The following is an 18346-nucleotide window of genomic DNA, read 5'->3' as shown; positions in this document are numbered from 1 at the left end:
CTTGATTTACACAACTTCGATAAACATATTTTTTTACCAGTGTAATTGTTTTGTGGCTTTTTTGGGACTAATCAATTTTCTGCCCTGCAGTTATGTCTGCAGAGGCTGCGTGAACCTAAGTTGCGTGAAAGTAACTTAACAAACAGAAAGGAATAGCTTTTAATGAGGCAGGATAATCATCTAAATTCTGTGAACAACAAATTATGGGTTTATAATACCTATAGCGGTCCATAAACAGTGTGACAGATATGTTGTGTACAAAACTAAAACATGTAATATTTAGGGAAAGCTTTAGGGAAACACCTCCATCTCCCGACCACTAGAATGAAAAGACCACAACAAGGACATTTTCATCACACCTTCAAATTTCTGAAGAGCAAGAGCTGTAGGGACCAGTCACTACACTACTTAAACTTTTACATTTGTGATTATGATAATAATCTTTAATAATATTTTTGTAGTAAAAATATAAAGTAGAATGGAAAATGTTCTGTTTGAAAAAAATAGTTACAACTCGATGCTCTCTTAAAACTCTTTGGGTAAATTGGACTATATTCTTTAGCCATAAACATGAAGCACAACTGGTAAACTTAGACATTTATATCTTGAAGTTGTTTTTGGCTAGCTCGAAATAGTTTGTATAACTCGGTAAGAGGTTTTTCATTGTTACTGGACTGGGCACACTCTTGGACAGCCCTGTGAAGCTCTGCTTGAAGTGGAAAGGAATTGGCAGACTGCATGATGTTCGTGGAGAACCAGTGTCGAAATATCTTGTCACATATAACCTAGAAAAAATGACATATTCAATCAGTTAGCGGATTAATTTAGAAATGAAAGCTGAGACAAAGGTTTTGAAGATGTAACATTCAATCACCATTATGTGCTACCTGAGAATGCGATTCATAAATATGAGTGACTCAAATTAGTTTGTTATTCTCAAGAACCCATTCTCCAAGTAAGACGTATGTACATAAACACGCACTTAGAATTACTAAGATTATTTCCCCCAGTGAATAGTATTCTCTAACCTCACTGCATATACTACATTGTGATACAATAAGGGCCTTATTGGGGGAAAATCCTTAATACAAAAAGGGCCCCGGTAATCTCAGCCTTGGTTGCCATAATGTGTGTGTCATGTTGCTGATATCCCGTGACTCATGGAGTCCATTAAAGACAAGGCACCCAGCAGAGTCACATAACACACCTGTGGTAGTTGTGTTGCAGCTTTCACAGAGAGTACAAGCTACGCTGCAGATAGGGCTTTGCAAAAGGTAAGGAGTAGGGTGGAGTTTAAACCATATGAGGGAGAGTGAGAGAGATAGAGTGTGAGTGTGAATGTATGTGTATGGAGTTAGAAAAAGTGTGAGTGTATGTGTAAGTGTCTGGTGTTTCAATTAGTGTGTGAGGATTTGTGGGCTAGTATGTGTTTGTGGCGAAAAATTGAAAAATTGTTTCCAATTTTTTTCCAAATGTCCGCGCAGTAGTCGGGCTAGGGTCCCATAGCCGTGACGGGGTAAACCCCGGTCCTAAAGATGGGTAATAAAACCAGGGTTCCCAAATGAGCTCCCTCTCCGTAACCACCACCAAGTGTTGCCCACCACCAGCATTGTGTAACCCCAAAAGAGCAACGTGGTGGGACAGTGGGTGTCCTTAACGACACAGTTCCAATTGTCGGCAGGCATTGCAGCGGTTCCTAGCCGCCGTACAGTTCCATGAATTTGCAACTAGGTACCGGTCAGGTGCATCGAGCGTTTCCATACATATAGAGCCCCCATAACCTGCTAGTTCATGAGAGTCTGGTTGGCGCAGACCAGACAGGGTTTTCCAGTCACCCTGTGCCCCCAATAAGAGAAATAAGAGGGGGCTGGGCAGACAGGCAAGGAGAATCCATCATTGCCCCCCTCCCAAACTCAAATCTACCTCCATGTGTCCTCAGCCTCAGGAAGTTACTGTGATATATGCATTATGCGCGGCCAGCTCATGTCTTCATGCAGAAGACAAAGACTCCTTCATATTACAGACTGAAATAACGATTTCTGAGAATTCCAGATTGTGCTTTTCTCACTGGTATTGAAATCCTCACATGTATACAAGCGATTTAACCCTTTCAAATATTACCTACTGACAAGTAATTTTGTTGCCACCCGCCACACACCACTACAATAGAATTATTGTGCTGGGCTGTTAAAGTACACCTGCCATTATACATTTGGCAAGGAATCACCAGGACGTAGGGTAACTTTGGGTAACGAATAGTTTATTCTTTTTATAAATGTTGATCTTCAGTTACATTGACTGCAATGCAGTTGTGTATAAAAACACTTTACTTGTGACCTAATGGAAGGTGTATTATGTTAAACATTACCACTGGAAGTTAATGGTAGCTCATAACCTAGATGTTTTCGATACATCTAGGCTGATTTCCAATATATTTTGGCGTTCTTTATATTGTTTTAATGTGATATAATGCAGAGGCTAGAGGGTAAAAGGGCACTGACTTTGTTTTAAACAAAATCGTAAATCAAAAATAGTTTGGCCACTGGGTAACACAGTAACAACAGACCGACATACAATTTAGCTATGCTTCTAGAAAGCGGGCTAAGCAGAGTTTAGTGATAAGCAGTCCTTATGTTTTTTCTTTATCGGTGTTGGCAAATCCTTCAGCAAGTTTTGGGATTAAACATACGATATACCTTCTCATCAATGGACACAACAGCATGTTTGTGTGTAAAAGAAATTATTACCTGCTTTACATTTTTTGTTAGTATTGCTACAAATACACTTTAACGTGAATCATTTTGATATTTTTAAAATGTATTTGTAAAATAAAGTAGTTCAATTTTGGCAGATCAACTACTAGTGAGGGCTCCTGTAACGAAAACATACATCTAGGCCTGAGACAGGGTGACAGGGCACCCACGAGAAAGACAGGATCTTGCCACAATTCTCTCGACGTTTCCATCAGTGTCCCTTATGTGCATACCTGGGAACTCTCCGGGTTTGCTCCTACGGTTCTCCGGGTCTTGACACGCCCCGCTCCCCGCCCATTTTTTTCCATTAAATGGGGGTGTTTCCCGCTGCCGCCAGCGGGAACTCCCCCGACATCAGTGGGACCGCCCACAGTGTGCAGTCCTCGCCGCGTCCCGCAAGGGAAGGCTCCAGGAAGCCGGAGCCAAGAATTTCCCAGGTATGCTTATGCGGAAAGTGCTTCTTTCTGTCCATTTTTGAAATCTGCTAATTGTTTTATATTGCAGAAACATTGGCTAAATAAGCCTCATTTATGTTATTGAAAGTGGGCAGATTTTGGAGATGGGTGATAATTATTTTTCCTACAATCTTTACTCATAACATGTTTTGTAATAAAATTCATGAGGTCCACAATATGCTCCCCACAGGTTCAGCTGCTGAGTTTTGCTGAGAATACGTCATCAAATACAAAAGAAAAACAAGTTGCCCATTACCTATTCCTTGCCCATTACCATATTAATCTATGCGCCTTACTGGTGAGACCCTTACTTGTAGATTGTTGTTTTCCCTTTGTGCTCCACACGTATATGTCTTCAGATCACATGTGGAAAAACAGTCAAAGAAATTGCAGTCCTTGTCAGAGGTACATTTTTGCTCCAGTATGTTCCGCATTTTTGGTTCGAAAAATGCCATATCCATGTCAATAGCCACAACCTGCAAGTTATAAAAATGACATGAAAAAAAGTTTAAGCCAAACAATGCATTTTGAAAAGGTATTGGTTTGTCTGCTTCTAGGTCTGGGTAAGCACATCTCTATTCTGACAAAATCAAATCAAAGAAACGCATGGCACGTAAGCCAAATGTGCTTGAAAATAAATAGGTCAGACTGTTCTCCCGTCTAAAGTGCTCTGTGCTCACTGAATAGCCTTGTGGATTTTAGTGCTCCTCTTACTGAGACCTTTCACTGCCAGCAAATGTTCTTAGAATAGTAATTTTCCTTTTTTTCCATTTTAAGATGAATTGATGAGGATGCGACTAAGAGCATGTAGTTAAATTAGTCCAATTTTTGGTGGCTGTTTGACAAAATCTATTGCCGAATAGGAGATGTTGCCTTCACAGCTTTTAGAGTGACTTAATCACCAAAAGCAAGAGGCTCTTAACAAAAGGTAAAAATAGTTGCAAAGTTAGTTGTTTCTATGGTATATATGTACAAGGCAAGTCCCTTCCTAATGCATATATAGGTGTGGCAGATATCAAAATCCAAGCAATATCGATTTGGACAAGTTTTTCATTTTGTTTTTAGCGCAGTCATTTTTCACTTTTGTTTCCTTACCTTTTGGTTCCGACGAAATGAAGAGGGTTTTTTTATTTAAATGTTACTTTATTTTCAGTGGGGTCCCTGTCCCACTCTGGACTAGAATAGATCTAGATTAGAAAACTACCATCAGCAAAAGCAGCACTACACCAATGGACAGGCACATCCAGCCACATGGTATGGGACAGATTTTACCACCGAAAAAAAACAGATACATATTTTAAGAAGCAAAAGCAGATCTGAGTTTAAGATATTCTATCCATTAAAAAAATCTGCTGTTTTAAGAAATGTCATTAAGTAGTTTTTTTTGTGATAATCTGAAATGACACTGAAATGAAGCAGTCAAACAGTCTATATATAACAGTCATAATATTTTAATAATAAACTGAAAGAAAAATAACAGTAACATAAATGATATAGCATTTACTTTAACATACACTCACAGGCCACTTTATTAGGTACACCTTGCTAGTACTGGGTTGGACCCCCTTTTGCCTTCATTCTTTGTGGCATACTTTCTACAAGGTACTAGAAACATTTGTCACAGATTTTGGTCCATATGAACATGATGGCATCACGCAGTTGCTGTAGATTTGTTGGCTGCACATCCATGATTCGAATCTCCCGTTCCACCACATCGCAAAGATGCTCTATTGGATTGAGATATTTTGACTGCGGAGGCCATTGGAGTACAGTGAACGCATTGTCATGTTGAAGAAACCAGTTTGAGATGATGTGAGCTTTGTGACATGGCGCATTATCCTACTGGAAGTAGCCATCATAAGATGGGTACCCTATGGTCATAAAGGGATGGACATGGTGAACAGCAATACTCAGGTAGGCTGTCACACCATTACACCACCACCATCAGCAGCCTGAACCATTGATAAAAGGCAGGAGCCTGTGCGAATTACAGCCTCAGTTTCCAGTTCTTAGCTGACAGGAGTGGCACCCGGTGTGGTCTGCTGCTGCTGTTGCCCATTTGCTTCAAGGTTCAACGTGTTGTGCGTTCAGAGATGGTATTCTGCATACCTTGGTTGTAATGAGTGGTTATTTGAGTTACTGTTGCCTTTCTCGAACCAGTCTGCCCATTCTCCTCTGACTCCTGACATTCACTGGATATTTTCGCTTTTTCGGACCATTCTCTGTAAACCCTATAGATGGTTGCGCCTAGATCAGCAGTTTCTGAAATACTCAGACCAGCCCGTCTGGCACCAACAGCCATGCCACGTTCAAAGTCACTTATATCTCCTTTTCTTCCCCATTCTGATGCTCGGTTTGAACTTCAGCAAGTTGTCTTGACCTAGATGCTGCCATGTGATTGACTGATTAGTTATTTGTGTTAACAAGCAATTCAACAGGTGTACCTAATAAAGTGGCCAGTGAGTGTATATAATGTATTTTTTTAATTTTTAAGATTAGGAATGATAAATTATACAATTTTTTAGGCAGATTGTGGTAGACCTTGAGCAAGGCGATGGCAACTCCCTGAAATTTACTGATTACATGTTTTTATGCAGATATGTATGATTCTATGCAATGCTAGACTGGAAATTATTTGGTGGCCCTGACGCTTCAAGGCTGCATATAAGAGACAGCACGTTACATTTTTATGCTCAAGAAGCATGCAATCAGGCATTTCCAGCTGTTGGCCACACACTGTAGCACATTGGGTATGTAGTGCTGTTGGCCAGCGTCCTACTCGACATTGCCTGGTGTGCCAGATGGCAAGTCCAAGCCTGTTTCTAGGTAGTTCCCATGCATGGTAATACAATTATGAATTTCTTATTAACAAAATGACACACATCATCTTTGTGAATTACTTGTATGAATATACTGTACATTCAAGCATATTATCTAGAATAGGAAAATAACTACATTTCCACAAGCATTTTGGTATTTTACTTCCAAAACAAAATGTATCTAAACAGCTAACCCAAAAAAGAGTCATGTCAATGTTCGATTTCGAGCATTTAATCCATAAAGCAGATTAAGGCTGTAAAGAAACTTGCAAATTTGTTTGATCCTATTAGGCGTGTTTGTTGCTGTGGATTAATTTAAGTAACTCAAAATCCATTAAAAAAGCTGTTAAGATTCATCCCACTTCTCCAATTTTAGCTTCCACTGGTGTTAAAATTTTGGAGAGGTCATATATTTCACATGTTTTAATAAATTCTTAATTTATTAACTGGGATGAACGGGGATGAAGCACATGCCATTAACTGTTTTTATTTCCTCAAAGTAACTACACCGTTAAGGAGATGATCTTAGAGAAATGCATACTTTCATTCACAGAGGAAACATTCCTACCTATTAGATGTTTTATAGTTGCTTCTAAAAAATAATATACTGGTTGAATTTAGCCCAAAGCAAACACATGATCCCCAGCTGAAAGTGCTTGGACTTTATGAAGTCTCATGACACAAAGTTAAGCCTCGAGAAGTTCATAGTTCAGTTTTTTCTCACTGCTTGTAATTGGTGGTTGTAGAACAAATGTATTTCTGAGGAATATGTCACTGTTGTTCTATGAAATAAAAGCTCTGTGCACAACGCAAAGATAAAGAATATCATTATTGCTATAATATAAACATTTCCACTACAGGTCCATGTTCACTACAGGATTCTAAAGTGATCTTCACTAAAACATCATGAGAAATTTGCTGGAAAAAAATATCTGCCTGTGCACTGCCAATGTTTCTCTAGATGTAAAAAGAACAAAAGAAGGATGGAAAGATCATGAAATACCTTTACTCCATGCAACAATTACTTTATATATATATGTGTACTCTAAGCTACCTCAGTTTCATATGTTTTGTATATTTTTGTCCACATAAATGAACATTCATTTGAAATGTGTGGGAATAAGTGAAAAAGGTGCTCATAACAAGAAAATAATATATTACATTACCCAAATTTGATGGAACATACAGCAGAGGAAAAGATCTGCCAGACTATGTCATGCTAACTTGTGGGAAAGGGCTGATCTAATTGATGTTTATAGCTATAATGAAGTCATTTTAAACTTCCTATGTAGAACACTATAAAACGATTCCACAAGTGGAAGACTAGAAACTGAATTTTAAACTTTACCAAGATCTAAGGGTTGTCATGTTCCTTGCTCTGAAGGGTATCAGGCAAACTGATTTTTGGTAATTTTAAGTATAGCATTATTAACACAAAGCACATAAGATTTTAATTCAATACCAATCATTCTATCAGAAGCATAAAGCAATTTAGTGATTTGTAGCATTAAAGAAAACATTTTAGAATAATGAATATAGATGATAAACAAGAACAATACTGGTAGTACGGTGAGGTTGCTGAAGACTGAGCACAGCAATAAGACACAAGGTAGTTATACTGTATCACCAAGGTCTCTCTCATGCAGAAAAAAGTTAATAAAAAAATAAAAGAAAACAATAAAATTATAACACAGTATAATAAAAATGCACTGACTACCAGAGAATAGGCCAATAAAGAAGAAAGAAGTAACAGTGGTATAACTAATGAACTGCAGCAGCAATTATTACAATATTTCAGTAGAAAAAATGGGGAAAGGTATAAAAGCCAATTAACATGCCATAAGTAAATTAAAAAAGAATAGGTCAAATGTTGGTATAATGTGTTACCTGATATGGGCTATTATTTGTTGCCCTGTTATTTGTTTACATTCTTTTCCTCAAGAACTTGGAAGTGTGGACATGTTTGACCGAATAGGCTGACATTCTAATCCAGCTTCAAGTTTGTTCTCAATTGAGCAGTGGTCAGTGAAGGATGTATTGAGGTTCATATGAAAATGCCTAACATTATATATATATATATATACATACATACATACCGGTATATATAATAACTTAGGATGTGGCAGATGATATAGCCCCACTTAGGATGTGGTTTACATTTATATTGCTTTATACATTGTTGCAACCTTAAAAGTCCAACACTAATGTGTACTTTTGTGATTGCATCATTTTTATACATAACTCCCATTAATGCATTTGGCATGTAGAAATAAAATATTTAAGATTTGTAGTGCTTAAAATAGGCCTTTTTTATCAGACAGATAGCTTTGGTAAACATGTCAACATACTGGTGTAATTTATAAATGTATTTCAGTGTTTCAAATTCATTATTGATTTTTTATGAGATTTCTAATTGCTGGTACGTCTAATACCACAAGCAGAAGAAAGAAAAGCATTGTGCTCCATTATATATATTAGAAAAATAAAGAACAAGAATAACTTATAGCCGTATATATGCATCTCCAGTCCATGTGCATCACTGCCCTGTAACAGACTGTCAGTGGGGTATTTGTTTTGGAAATAACAGGTGCTGACTTCAAATTCAGAAACTCAAAACTGTCATTAAGATGCAGAACATTCTATGTAGGAAGCAGGCCTGCATCTAGCACAGCATAGCCAAACTTTCAGCACGATGACTTAGCAATGCTTGCAGAACAACTTGTGAAGCAAACTCTTCCACGTGATATTAGCCACGTTAACATATAATTGAAAGCCCTTCTCTTGCAAAATCTCTCTAAGTTGATCAGGAAACTTCCCATGTCCTTAAAGTTTTTTTCTGTTTGCTTGTTTCTTAAAGCTTTTGAAAATATTCTACATATTTGGATTTTGATATACTGTACAACCCCCTTTTCTTATACCACAAATAAACATTGTATTGTATTAGGCCGAGAAGTTGGATCCAGAAAGAAAGAAAGTTTCAGGTGTGCACTAATCGATAGACTTGTGGAAATGGATCAAATACGATTCAGACTAATTTTTCATTTCGTATTTAGTCCATTTGTTTTTGGACAACAAATTTTGTTTCCTGCTAATTTGGTACGGACCAAGTTCAGAGGGCTTTTTACATTTGGAAACAAAATTTGTTGTCACTCACCCTCATTCACCCGCTCATGCTCTTTCACACTCTGTCATGCGCTTTCACACTTTCTCACTCTCCCGCTATTTACTTTCAGACACCCTCTCATACTCTCTTACACTCTCATTCTCAGGGGGAGAGTGTGTGCCCAGAGGCTCAGTGATTGAAGACCAGCAGTTTCTGCCTGCATTTGTGCTTGCCTTTACTCCCATGGAAACAGGAAATGTGAGATTACCACCAACTGCGTATGGACCATTATTAAACCACTTTTTTGCAGCTCTAGTCACATTTGCTTCTGTACCCTGTCATGAGGCAATGTTGTAGCACTGGATTCTCAACAAGTGTAAAATAAATTACTATGGTCATTCTTTTACCTACCATAAACCTCAAACATTATTCTGGCCTCTCTGTACACTTTGCAAAAGAGTGGAGCCACATGGACAGCCTCTCCCCAGTTTGCCAATCGGAGGAGAGAGTGGGCCTGGAGGTTTTGTGTTGTTTTTGCGGAAGGTCACCTGGAGGCCAGGTTCAAAAGCAGATAAAGAAAGAAGAAAGAAAGAAGAACAAAAATATGCAAGAGAAGGAGCAGAGTTGCAGGGCAAGAAGACAGGGACACATAAGTGGTCAGCAGAGTAGGTAGGGAAACATTGAGAGAGCATGAGAGAGAGTGAATGAGAGTATGAGATAACGTGAATCAGAGTGTGAGAGAGGGTGAGTATGTCAAAGACTGTCAGTAATAAGATTGAGAAGATGTGAAAAAACCAACCAAATTAAACCAGAAATCAGAGCTCTTTTCTTAATTTTCATTTCTTTCGTTGTTGGTCCCTTCTTGTTTTCAGAGAGGTATACAAATTAACGACATTGAAATTTGTACAAATCCAGATGCACAAGTCAACTAATTGACATGCTGAGAGAAGTCTGTGCCAGCTTATAATTTCATTCTATAAAAATAGATGTTTTTACCCGTATAAAAATGTTGTAACAATATGATTAGGAATACTTCATGGTGGCAGCAAAATATATGAAAATTAAAATGTAATATTGACTTTCCAAGCAATTAACATAATGAATACACCTCTGTCTGTGAATATTTTGCATTTACAGAGATCAGATGCTTTATAAATATGTATATGCTTGGATTTCCCGGAACAAATTGTTATTATACTTTACCAACGTTATGCCTTGTACTGCTAGTATTTTACGACTTAGGATAGAGAAAGTATTAGGCATTTGAATGAAAAGGAGAAAGTAAGTGCAGGGTATTTAAGAACACAGATGTGTGTGTAGATGAGCCATCAAGAATTGGAGAGGTGGACCACAATACAGTAGGTACATAGAAAAGTATGAGAGAGAAGGGGAGCATTTTCACAAAATTAGTTAAAAACAGTCAAAGAGAGGGGAATCACACTGTTATGAAGGAGAGAAAAGGACATGGAGAGGGGAATTCACTCAGGTGAGAATGAGAGCTAAGGTGAGGGGCATGAGACTGGGTAAGAAAACGGCAGAGTGGGGGAAAGAGCAGAGATAAGAATCTTAGATATCTAATTTATATAAAATCACAAGGAACAGGGTGGGTCAGAATATAGAGAAGAATACAATGTAATATAAACTTCAAAAATGTTCAACATGAACAATATACACTTACTGTGAGGTCATTTCTGATTGCAAAGTTCTCTGGTTTGACATCACAGAGATGGAGACGATGGGAAAAGTCATTGTCAAATTGATGGACCATGTCAAGGAAACTGACAGCAATGTCAAGAAGCGCATTTAACCTTTTATGTCCACTTTTGCACTGACCAACAACTTCCTCTAAGTTAAACAAGCTCTGTTTCCAAGAATGTCCAACACTAAGAAACTCCACAGCATAGAAATGGCCACAGGTACCAATGACGTGTAGGACATGCCTACTGAAGTCTTGCAGAAGACTGAAGATTAGATACTCTTCTTGTTGAAATAAAGACCACATACTGGCCAATTCTATTCTCCAGTTTTGCCTTTTTCTCCTTTCTGCCATAATAGGCATTATGGTATTATTAGCCAAATCCAAACCCAGGACATTTTTAATCTCCACAGCCACCATCACTAGAAGTTCTGCGTCAGAAATAGTTTGTGTGTCAACTCCTTCTGAAAGGACAGGTGCCGTAAATTTTGAGAATGTATCAGTTTTGGACTTCAATATTATCAAGCTGCCATGCCAGTTGGCTTGAATGACTTTCTTTCCAGGATGGTAGTACAGACAATGTTCGTAAACCAGCTTGTGAGTCACACATAAATCTTCACAGAGGTCTCCAGTCACAGCACCATCTGTGTAGTCATAGCACTGCAAGGGAATGATAACATGTAAGCGCACAGATACAGCTCACACCTATTAAAAACCAATTCCTATGGTTTGCACAGAAGTTGTGCTTAAATATTTACATTAAAATAATGTGTGGCATTTAGTAGGGTTTATTAAAGTAATTCAATGGCATGAAAGACAAAATGTCATATTCAATTTAACAATCTCAGTTAAGAAACAATAAACTATTTCCAATCAAGACCATGATATATAAACCATTTCCTTCTGTGCGGTAATGATAGCCATGTAAGGCTTCAGATGCATAATTCCTCCCCCTAACCATTCCTATAGATTTGCTCACCTATAGCATCGGATTACATATCTATGTGATGTCTGCACAAGAGTTGTCAGAAATTCAGATTAATGCTTACTATATCTACATTAAGGATCATACTTTTTTTTCAAGATATCCTGGAGGCAAAATAGTTTAATAAATCCTAATTTATTTTAAAACAACAAGTAAAAGTATGAGAAAATGAGTGATAGGCATGTTTCAATGTGTATTATTGATGCAATGTTTTAAGCTGTCTTTCTCTTGCTCTTCTTTTTTAAATATGTTTGTGAAAAAGAAATTCTAAGAATATAAGAAAATAAAAACGCCAGAGAAATATTATTCACATTGCACCACAAACCCAGTCAACATATTGCCTGGCAATGGGAGTAGTTGCCGACGGCAGCTGACCTGCCAGAGGCTAACTAGACTCGATCAAGTTACATCCTTTGGTCATCATATTTTCTTTGTTCCCCGGGCAACACCCTATTAAAAGGTTTCTGTTATTTTTTCTGAACAATTACAGCCGCACGTCTAAGTTAAGGTGATCATTATAACTGCATTCACAGAGCACAGCTACATGTCAAGGTATCTTTTGTGTTTCCATTCCCTGCAATTAAACATAAAAGCACAAAAATGTGCAACCATCGCTGGCAATTGAAGCGGGTGACATGCTTGACCTTGGTAAGCCAGCCAGGGTTAGTTATATTACCTCCCTGCCTACAGGCAATACATTTCTTCCTGCGTGCGGAACATCTTAAAACCAGAATGGGATAAAGTGAAATTAAAGGTTTAAGTATGCATAAAATGAAACCCTCCACAGCTGCTATTACAAAAACTTGGCACATGTCCTACGAGCAATTATTCTTCTACTAATCATTTCTTTGATACTTAGTCTTAGTATATGGCTATAGTGTGTTTAAAGACTAATAGCCTTTTTTATTGATTTATAGAGACCTATAAATAAATGTTATTTCAGCTTATAGCAATATCGTTTGTTGCATGCACTACATTTCAAAAATAGGAATTGCATTTATCGATTCATATATAGCCATGTAATAGATGCAATAAAAGATACAAATCGGAATATAAAGCGTTGTTTCAACAAGATCCCTTAAATTATCTGCAAGAGCCATTTCATTGACGGTGATCTAAATGGTAAGGACTTTCCTTTCCTAAGGTGTCAGTGCTGACTGATCTTCTAATGAGCTCCCTGCTGCTCTATAGTACTCTTTGTCAACCAATCTTTAAAAATAAACAAAATAAAATATAAATGAATAAATAATTTAAAGAGACCCTGGTTATATTATCAGAAGTACCCACAAGCTGCAGGACAAAAGTTACGAAAAAAAACCCAAAAAACTTCTTGACAGCAGACATATAAAACTAAAAAGTAAAGCTTAGAAAAAAACAACCCAAAAGCATAAAAAGTGATGTTTACTTTTTAATATTTAACTGTCAAGGACAATTAAATGAGTCTATTTTATGCCTTTTTGCATGTGTGTTCAAATTATTTTGTGTATCTTGTCGGAAAGCATATTGTGTAAGGATATTTTGCTGTCAATTAGGTTAATGTACTTTCCTTCTAGTTTGGAGAACAAAGGATCCCAATGAGACTGGCGTATTTAGGTCAAATATGCAAATTTGAAGCATCTGGCTTAATAAATCTCAGCTCATTAACTGAGACTTTTGATACTATTTTTCACTAATTCTTCATAACTGCATAACAACATCACTTAGAAATAGGAGGGACCAGGCACATAGGAAAAAAGGATCTTCCAAAAAGAATCAGCTCTTAACATGGCCAAGTTGACAGAAGGTTCTGGTCTAAACCATGAAACAGAGAGCATGGGATTGTCTGGGTGGTCCCCAGCAAGGTAAGTGGTGGCATATTCTCTTCCAAACTCAGGAGGAGTGGCTTTTCTGGGTGACTAAAAGTGTTCAATGGACCACATGCCCAGGGTCCACCAGCAACAGGGGGCCCTCCCTAGCCAGCCCTTACATGGATCCTGGTGGGTCAATGGGAACCAGGTAGCACTTAGACAGGGGTGGCAATCTGCCATCCCAAGACACTTTTGGGATAGATTCCTGGAGAGAATCGTTTCTGCACTTCTCCACAAATCTGCATTATTCTGGCCTCCAGTTGCACTTCTGCAAAAGGGGGGAACCATGGGGGACAGCCTCTTCCCCATTCCTCCAATTGGGGGAGAGTGTGTGCTGGGAAGCTTCACCCCTTGTGGAGATGCACAAGGAGCGGTGATGTACTGAGGGGTAGGCATCTGCCCCATGTCCCACTCGAGGGGCGCCACATTGGCACACAGGAGCATGTTGCCCCAAGGCTGGTCCGAAATTGTTCACAAAGGGCCAGTCTGACCTGAGTAAGGGCGTATAAGTGGATGGGTGTGAGTATTAATGTGTATGAGTAAATGTGTCAGTTGATATGTTGGAAACAAAGTTATTTTACCTATCAATGCATGTACTGCACTGCAATTGTCAGGACACTTCCACCACATTTCCATGAAATGCTCAAAAGACGTGTGAAAGATGAACTGATGTGTGGCCCCCATATGCTTTTGCCCCTTTTCTTATGCCCCAGCTATTTCGCATGCAGAAATGTGTCTGACTCAGGGAGTGTTGCAAGTGTGGGCCTGCCCAGAGCAGCCAATCAGTAGCAAGGATCATCAGACGAGGGAGGATGATGGCAGCTTTAAGGCTGCAGTTTCTACCTCACGGAATTGTATCTTGGTTTCTGAAGAATGCTTATTAAAGTACTAAACCGTCCCTTTTTATGATAACAAAGAAAAGAGCACCCTGCTGCAGAACTGATTTAAGTACCCTACAGCCCTACAGAGGCCAGAGCCATGTGGGAGGTGAACAGGGAGAAAAACAAAAGGGGTCTATTCACTATAAAGTAGGAGAGTTGAATATTGAGAGTTGAATAATTCCCTGATATTGCTATACATTATCAACGACCAACCCCAGTCATAGTCCTTGGGAAACCAGAAACCTCAAATAGGTCAATCAAAAAGCTATAGACTCAGGACAAGCAGGAACTACAAGACAAAGACAGTTGTGCTGAAAGGCACATCAAACAGTAAGATATGTACTGTTATGTTATTTTACAGACTTAGGAACTCCTATACAGAACCAAACACATCAAGAGCCAGCGCTGTGTTCCAAAATATTTCATGGTAGCAGCTGGTGCGCTCCAGTGGCTTAGTTGGCACTGATATTTCTTCACCACAAGTCCATTAGAAAACAGAAGCAAGTATGTCCCTGTTCCCTTAATGGACCTCTTGTACCCTGTTCATATGACACCTATTACTATACTGCTGCGTCTATATTACTATTAATATTATTTATGTGATACAATCTGTAATATAATAGTATATATATATATATTATACATCATCTATTTGTAGGGCACTAAATGATAGGTACTAATGATAGGTATTTCATTCACATTCTAAAAAGTGTTAATGTAATTCAAAAGCATCAGGCTCAGCCACAGATACTAAATACAAAAAGTAGCTGAAGGAAGTATTCTCCAGCACTCTCTGCTGCTTAGAGACAGCAATGAACTAGTTCTGCTCCCCTCAAAATCCTAAATAAAGAAGAGTCAAACAGAAGGACAATAAATATTTTTTTTTTACTTTAACCATAATTTCCAATTGCCTTAAGTGACTATGAAGACTTAGAAATCATTATTATTATTATTATCATCATTATTATACAGAATACATACTTTCACTGTACTATTTGATAAAACACTCAGGTTTATTTCATTTAGCATAATCATTAATGCAGCACCAGTTCTTTTTTACTCAAATGTATTAACTGGGGTTTTTTTTTTAACTTAATTCATCATTTGGTTGTACTGAATATTCATAGACTGTATGAGCCAAGACAATTTCTTAGTGCTTTCTGCAAACAGCTGCTGTATGCTGTATAGTGCAGAGCCCCAAACTATGGAGAGCATCCTGCAATAGCCAGAAAGTAACAGAAAGTAACATCACAGAGTGCTGCTTCCCTTCCATAACACCAACATGTCAATATATTCCCCAGAGCAGAAACATAGCTTACAATAACAATACAATAACATGTAGCAGTGCTAAAGATATTGCTTTTCTGCCAACAAGCCACAAATGCCATTATAGATGTATCTAATTGTGTAAACTGAACATTTGCCTACAAATTGTTTACAATGTTGTTTTTATACTGTAATGAGTTAGATGTTTCTTATATGTGTTTATATATATATATATATATATATATATATATATATATATATCCATCCTGAAAAGAGCCATGGCACAGAGTACAGTATCCCAAACCCCAAATTATGAACTTTCTTATAGAGAGCGATGAATGAATTAAGTGTAAACTGTGCCCCATTCTCAGCACATCTCACTTACCAGCCGTGTTAGAATCTTCTTGCTCTCCTCGTCGGTGCAGCGATCTGAGAACAGGCTCCTGTGGACATACAGAAAAGTGTTCCCGAAAATCCAGCAGAAAACCCAGAAGAGCAGGAAAAAGAGAGTATTCTTCCTGAAAAGCTTTAACCTCAGCCATTTGCTAGACAATCTTCTCATGGTAAACAGTGGAAGGGGTTACATCTTCTCGATCCCTCCTTGGGTCCTGCTAGCGTCTGACTAGTGCAGCCTCCTGAATGTGGTCATCAAGGAGAAGAAGTGGTCTCAGGGCATTCCATGTGTGTTCACCAGCACCCCTTGGCAGGTGCCAGACAGGGGAACCTCGCCGTTTACAGGCAGCATCCCCTGCACAGAGTCCTGCGTCCTAGACGTTTCAAGAGATTTCTAAGATCATCTTTCTTATCTTTGCTTTCTGTAAAAGTGCTGCTGCTTTGAAGGGGGAAACTGAGATCTCCTTTAGAATTTAAGCCACGTAGTTCCGCCTTCTTTTGTCTGCTGTCTCCTGTGTCAAGTCGAATTCCCCATTTAACAGGCAGCTTGTTAGGTTCACACAGGAGAATAAAGGGGCTATTTTGTTGAGCTGGGCTTTTAAACCTTGTTCAGTGGAGGTGGCTGGCTGACAGTGTCTAAGGAGCTGTCACACAGATTGATGGCTCTGCCTGAGCGCTGACTATGAGCCAATGCCCACAGATGCCATCACTCTCACCACACTACTGTCATTACACAATTTTACAAACTGCATTGCAAGCAATCACATCTATTCCTTTATTCCATCTGGATAACTGCAAACAGTATCACCTCTTCCATGAACCCAGCCAGAGCCCCACAAATGTTTCAGACATATTTCACACATTCTATAAACACATTTTCTAAACTATTACCCAGCCTTGATAGTCATTATTTATGGTAGATAAGTATGTATCAAAAGTTATTAGTGCTAGTTGGAAAGCAATTAGTTCACAAAAAGTAGCACTTCAAATGCAGATTTACAAGATTAGATTCAACTGGACATATTTCTTTACAAAGAGAATTACAAGTTCAATATGGGTTGAAATCATACAGAGAATGAACAATTTAACCCCTTTAGGTCTGCTACAACTGCCAATGTATGCTGTAGGGCAATGCCAAGTGGTAGTTACACCAGTTCTGGACATCATGTGTGTAATTAGGTGCTTTACTAATTGTTCTTTAACAAAATATCAATATCTGCTGATTTATAAACACTTTAAGGATTGGCTCCATCCACCAGAATAGTTGGCTGTTTTTTTTCACTCCTTTCATTGTCTGCCTTTCATGTCATTTTAAAACAATTGTAATAGGGCTCCAACAGGATAGATAGCCAACTTGGTAGAATTAAATTTTAATTATATGGAATTTTGTAGTATATTAAAATCAAAATTAGTCTAGGAGTTTACACATTGGATGGGTGCGGTGGTGGTCCGTGCAGGAATAGTCACTCAGAACCATACCTGGAAACTTTCAGGTTTGACCCTGAGTCTCGGGGGTTTTCTCTCAGAGTCTAAGGGGGAAAGGAGAGATTCTCAGGGTCACACAGTCTGGAACTGACTCCTTTATTTTTTACACTGCTATGATCATATAAAAGACATTTGCTACCGGTATATTATAGGATATCTTTATCTTTAAATATTGTCAAGTCAAGGTTTCCACAAAGACTGGAATTAGAGTCCTTTGGGTAATACATTTGGTGAGTCAGTACATAGAATCTTCATTGTAGGCTGTTATACGGTTAATATTGTCTCATAGACTGTTCTCAGGTATGCTCAGAGCCATATATACAGCAGCAAGATCATTCTGTGTTACACACTGACAGTGTTTCAGGTCATGATCTCCATAAAGAAGAATGTCTGGACTGGTTCCACAATGGGCGTAATACCATTCTGTTGGCAAGACCTGCATTTAAGTGCACCCCTGATGACTGTTGAAGGAACCCAAGGGGCAGCTGCTGTGGACCTAAAACATAAGCACAGGAAGGTTTTTTTGGAGTGCCAAAAGAGCATTTGTGAGGTCATGCACTGATGTAGGACAAGAGGCTGTCTGCTTTATGCAGTCAACACTTTCCATTGTGCATATTGGCTTGTGGCAAAGGTGGCATTCTTCAGTAAGACCAATTGTTTGTC

At 38.4% G+C, this 18346-nt stretch overlaps 1 protein-coding gene across 1 annotated transcript; it reads right to left on the bottom strand.

Annotated features, from left to right (window-relative positions):
- Window positions 1-401: 401 nt before the first annotated feature.
- Window positions 402-16758, bottom strand: DIPK1C (divergent protein kinase domain 1C). The gene is made up of 4 exons (XM_053468360.1): window positions 16191-16758; window positions 10809-11486; window positions 3520-3684; window positions 402-785 (listed from the first exon to the last, which is right to left on the bottom strand). Exons 1-4 carry the CDS (start codon window positions 16365-16367, stop codon window positions 591-593), a joined length of 1215 nt encoding a protein of 404 aa, XP_053324335.1. The 5' UTR covers window positions 16368-16758; the 3' UTR covers window positions 402-590.
- Between the last annotated feature and the right edge of the window lie 1588 nt (window positions 16759-18346).

The sequence above is a fragment of the Spea bombifrons genome, chromosome 5 (genome assembly GCF_027358695.1).
Source record: "Spea bombifrons isolate aSpeBom1 chromosome 5, aSpeBom1.2.pri, whole genome shotgun sequence".
NCBI lineage: Eukaryota > Metazoa > Chordata > Amphibia > Anura > Pelobatidae > Spea > Spea bombifrons.
This window is presented reverse-complemented; position numbering and strand designations above follow the sequence as displayed.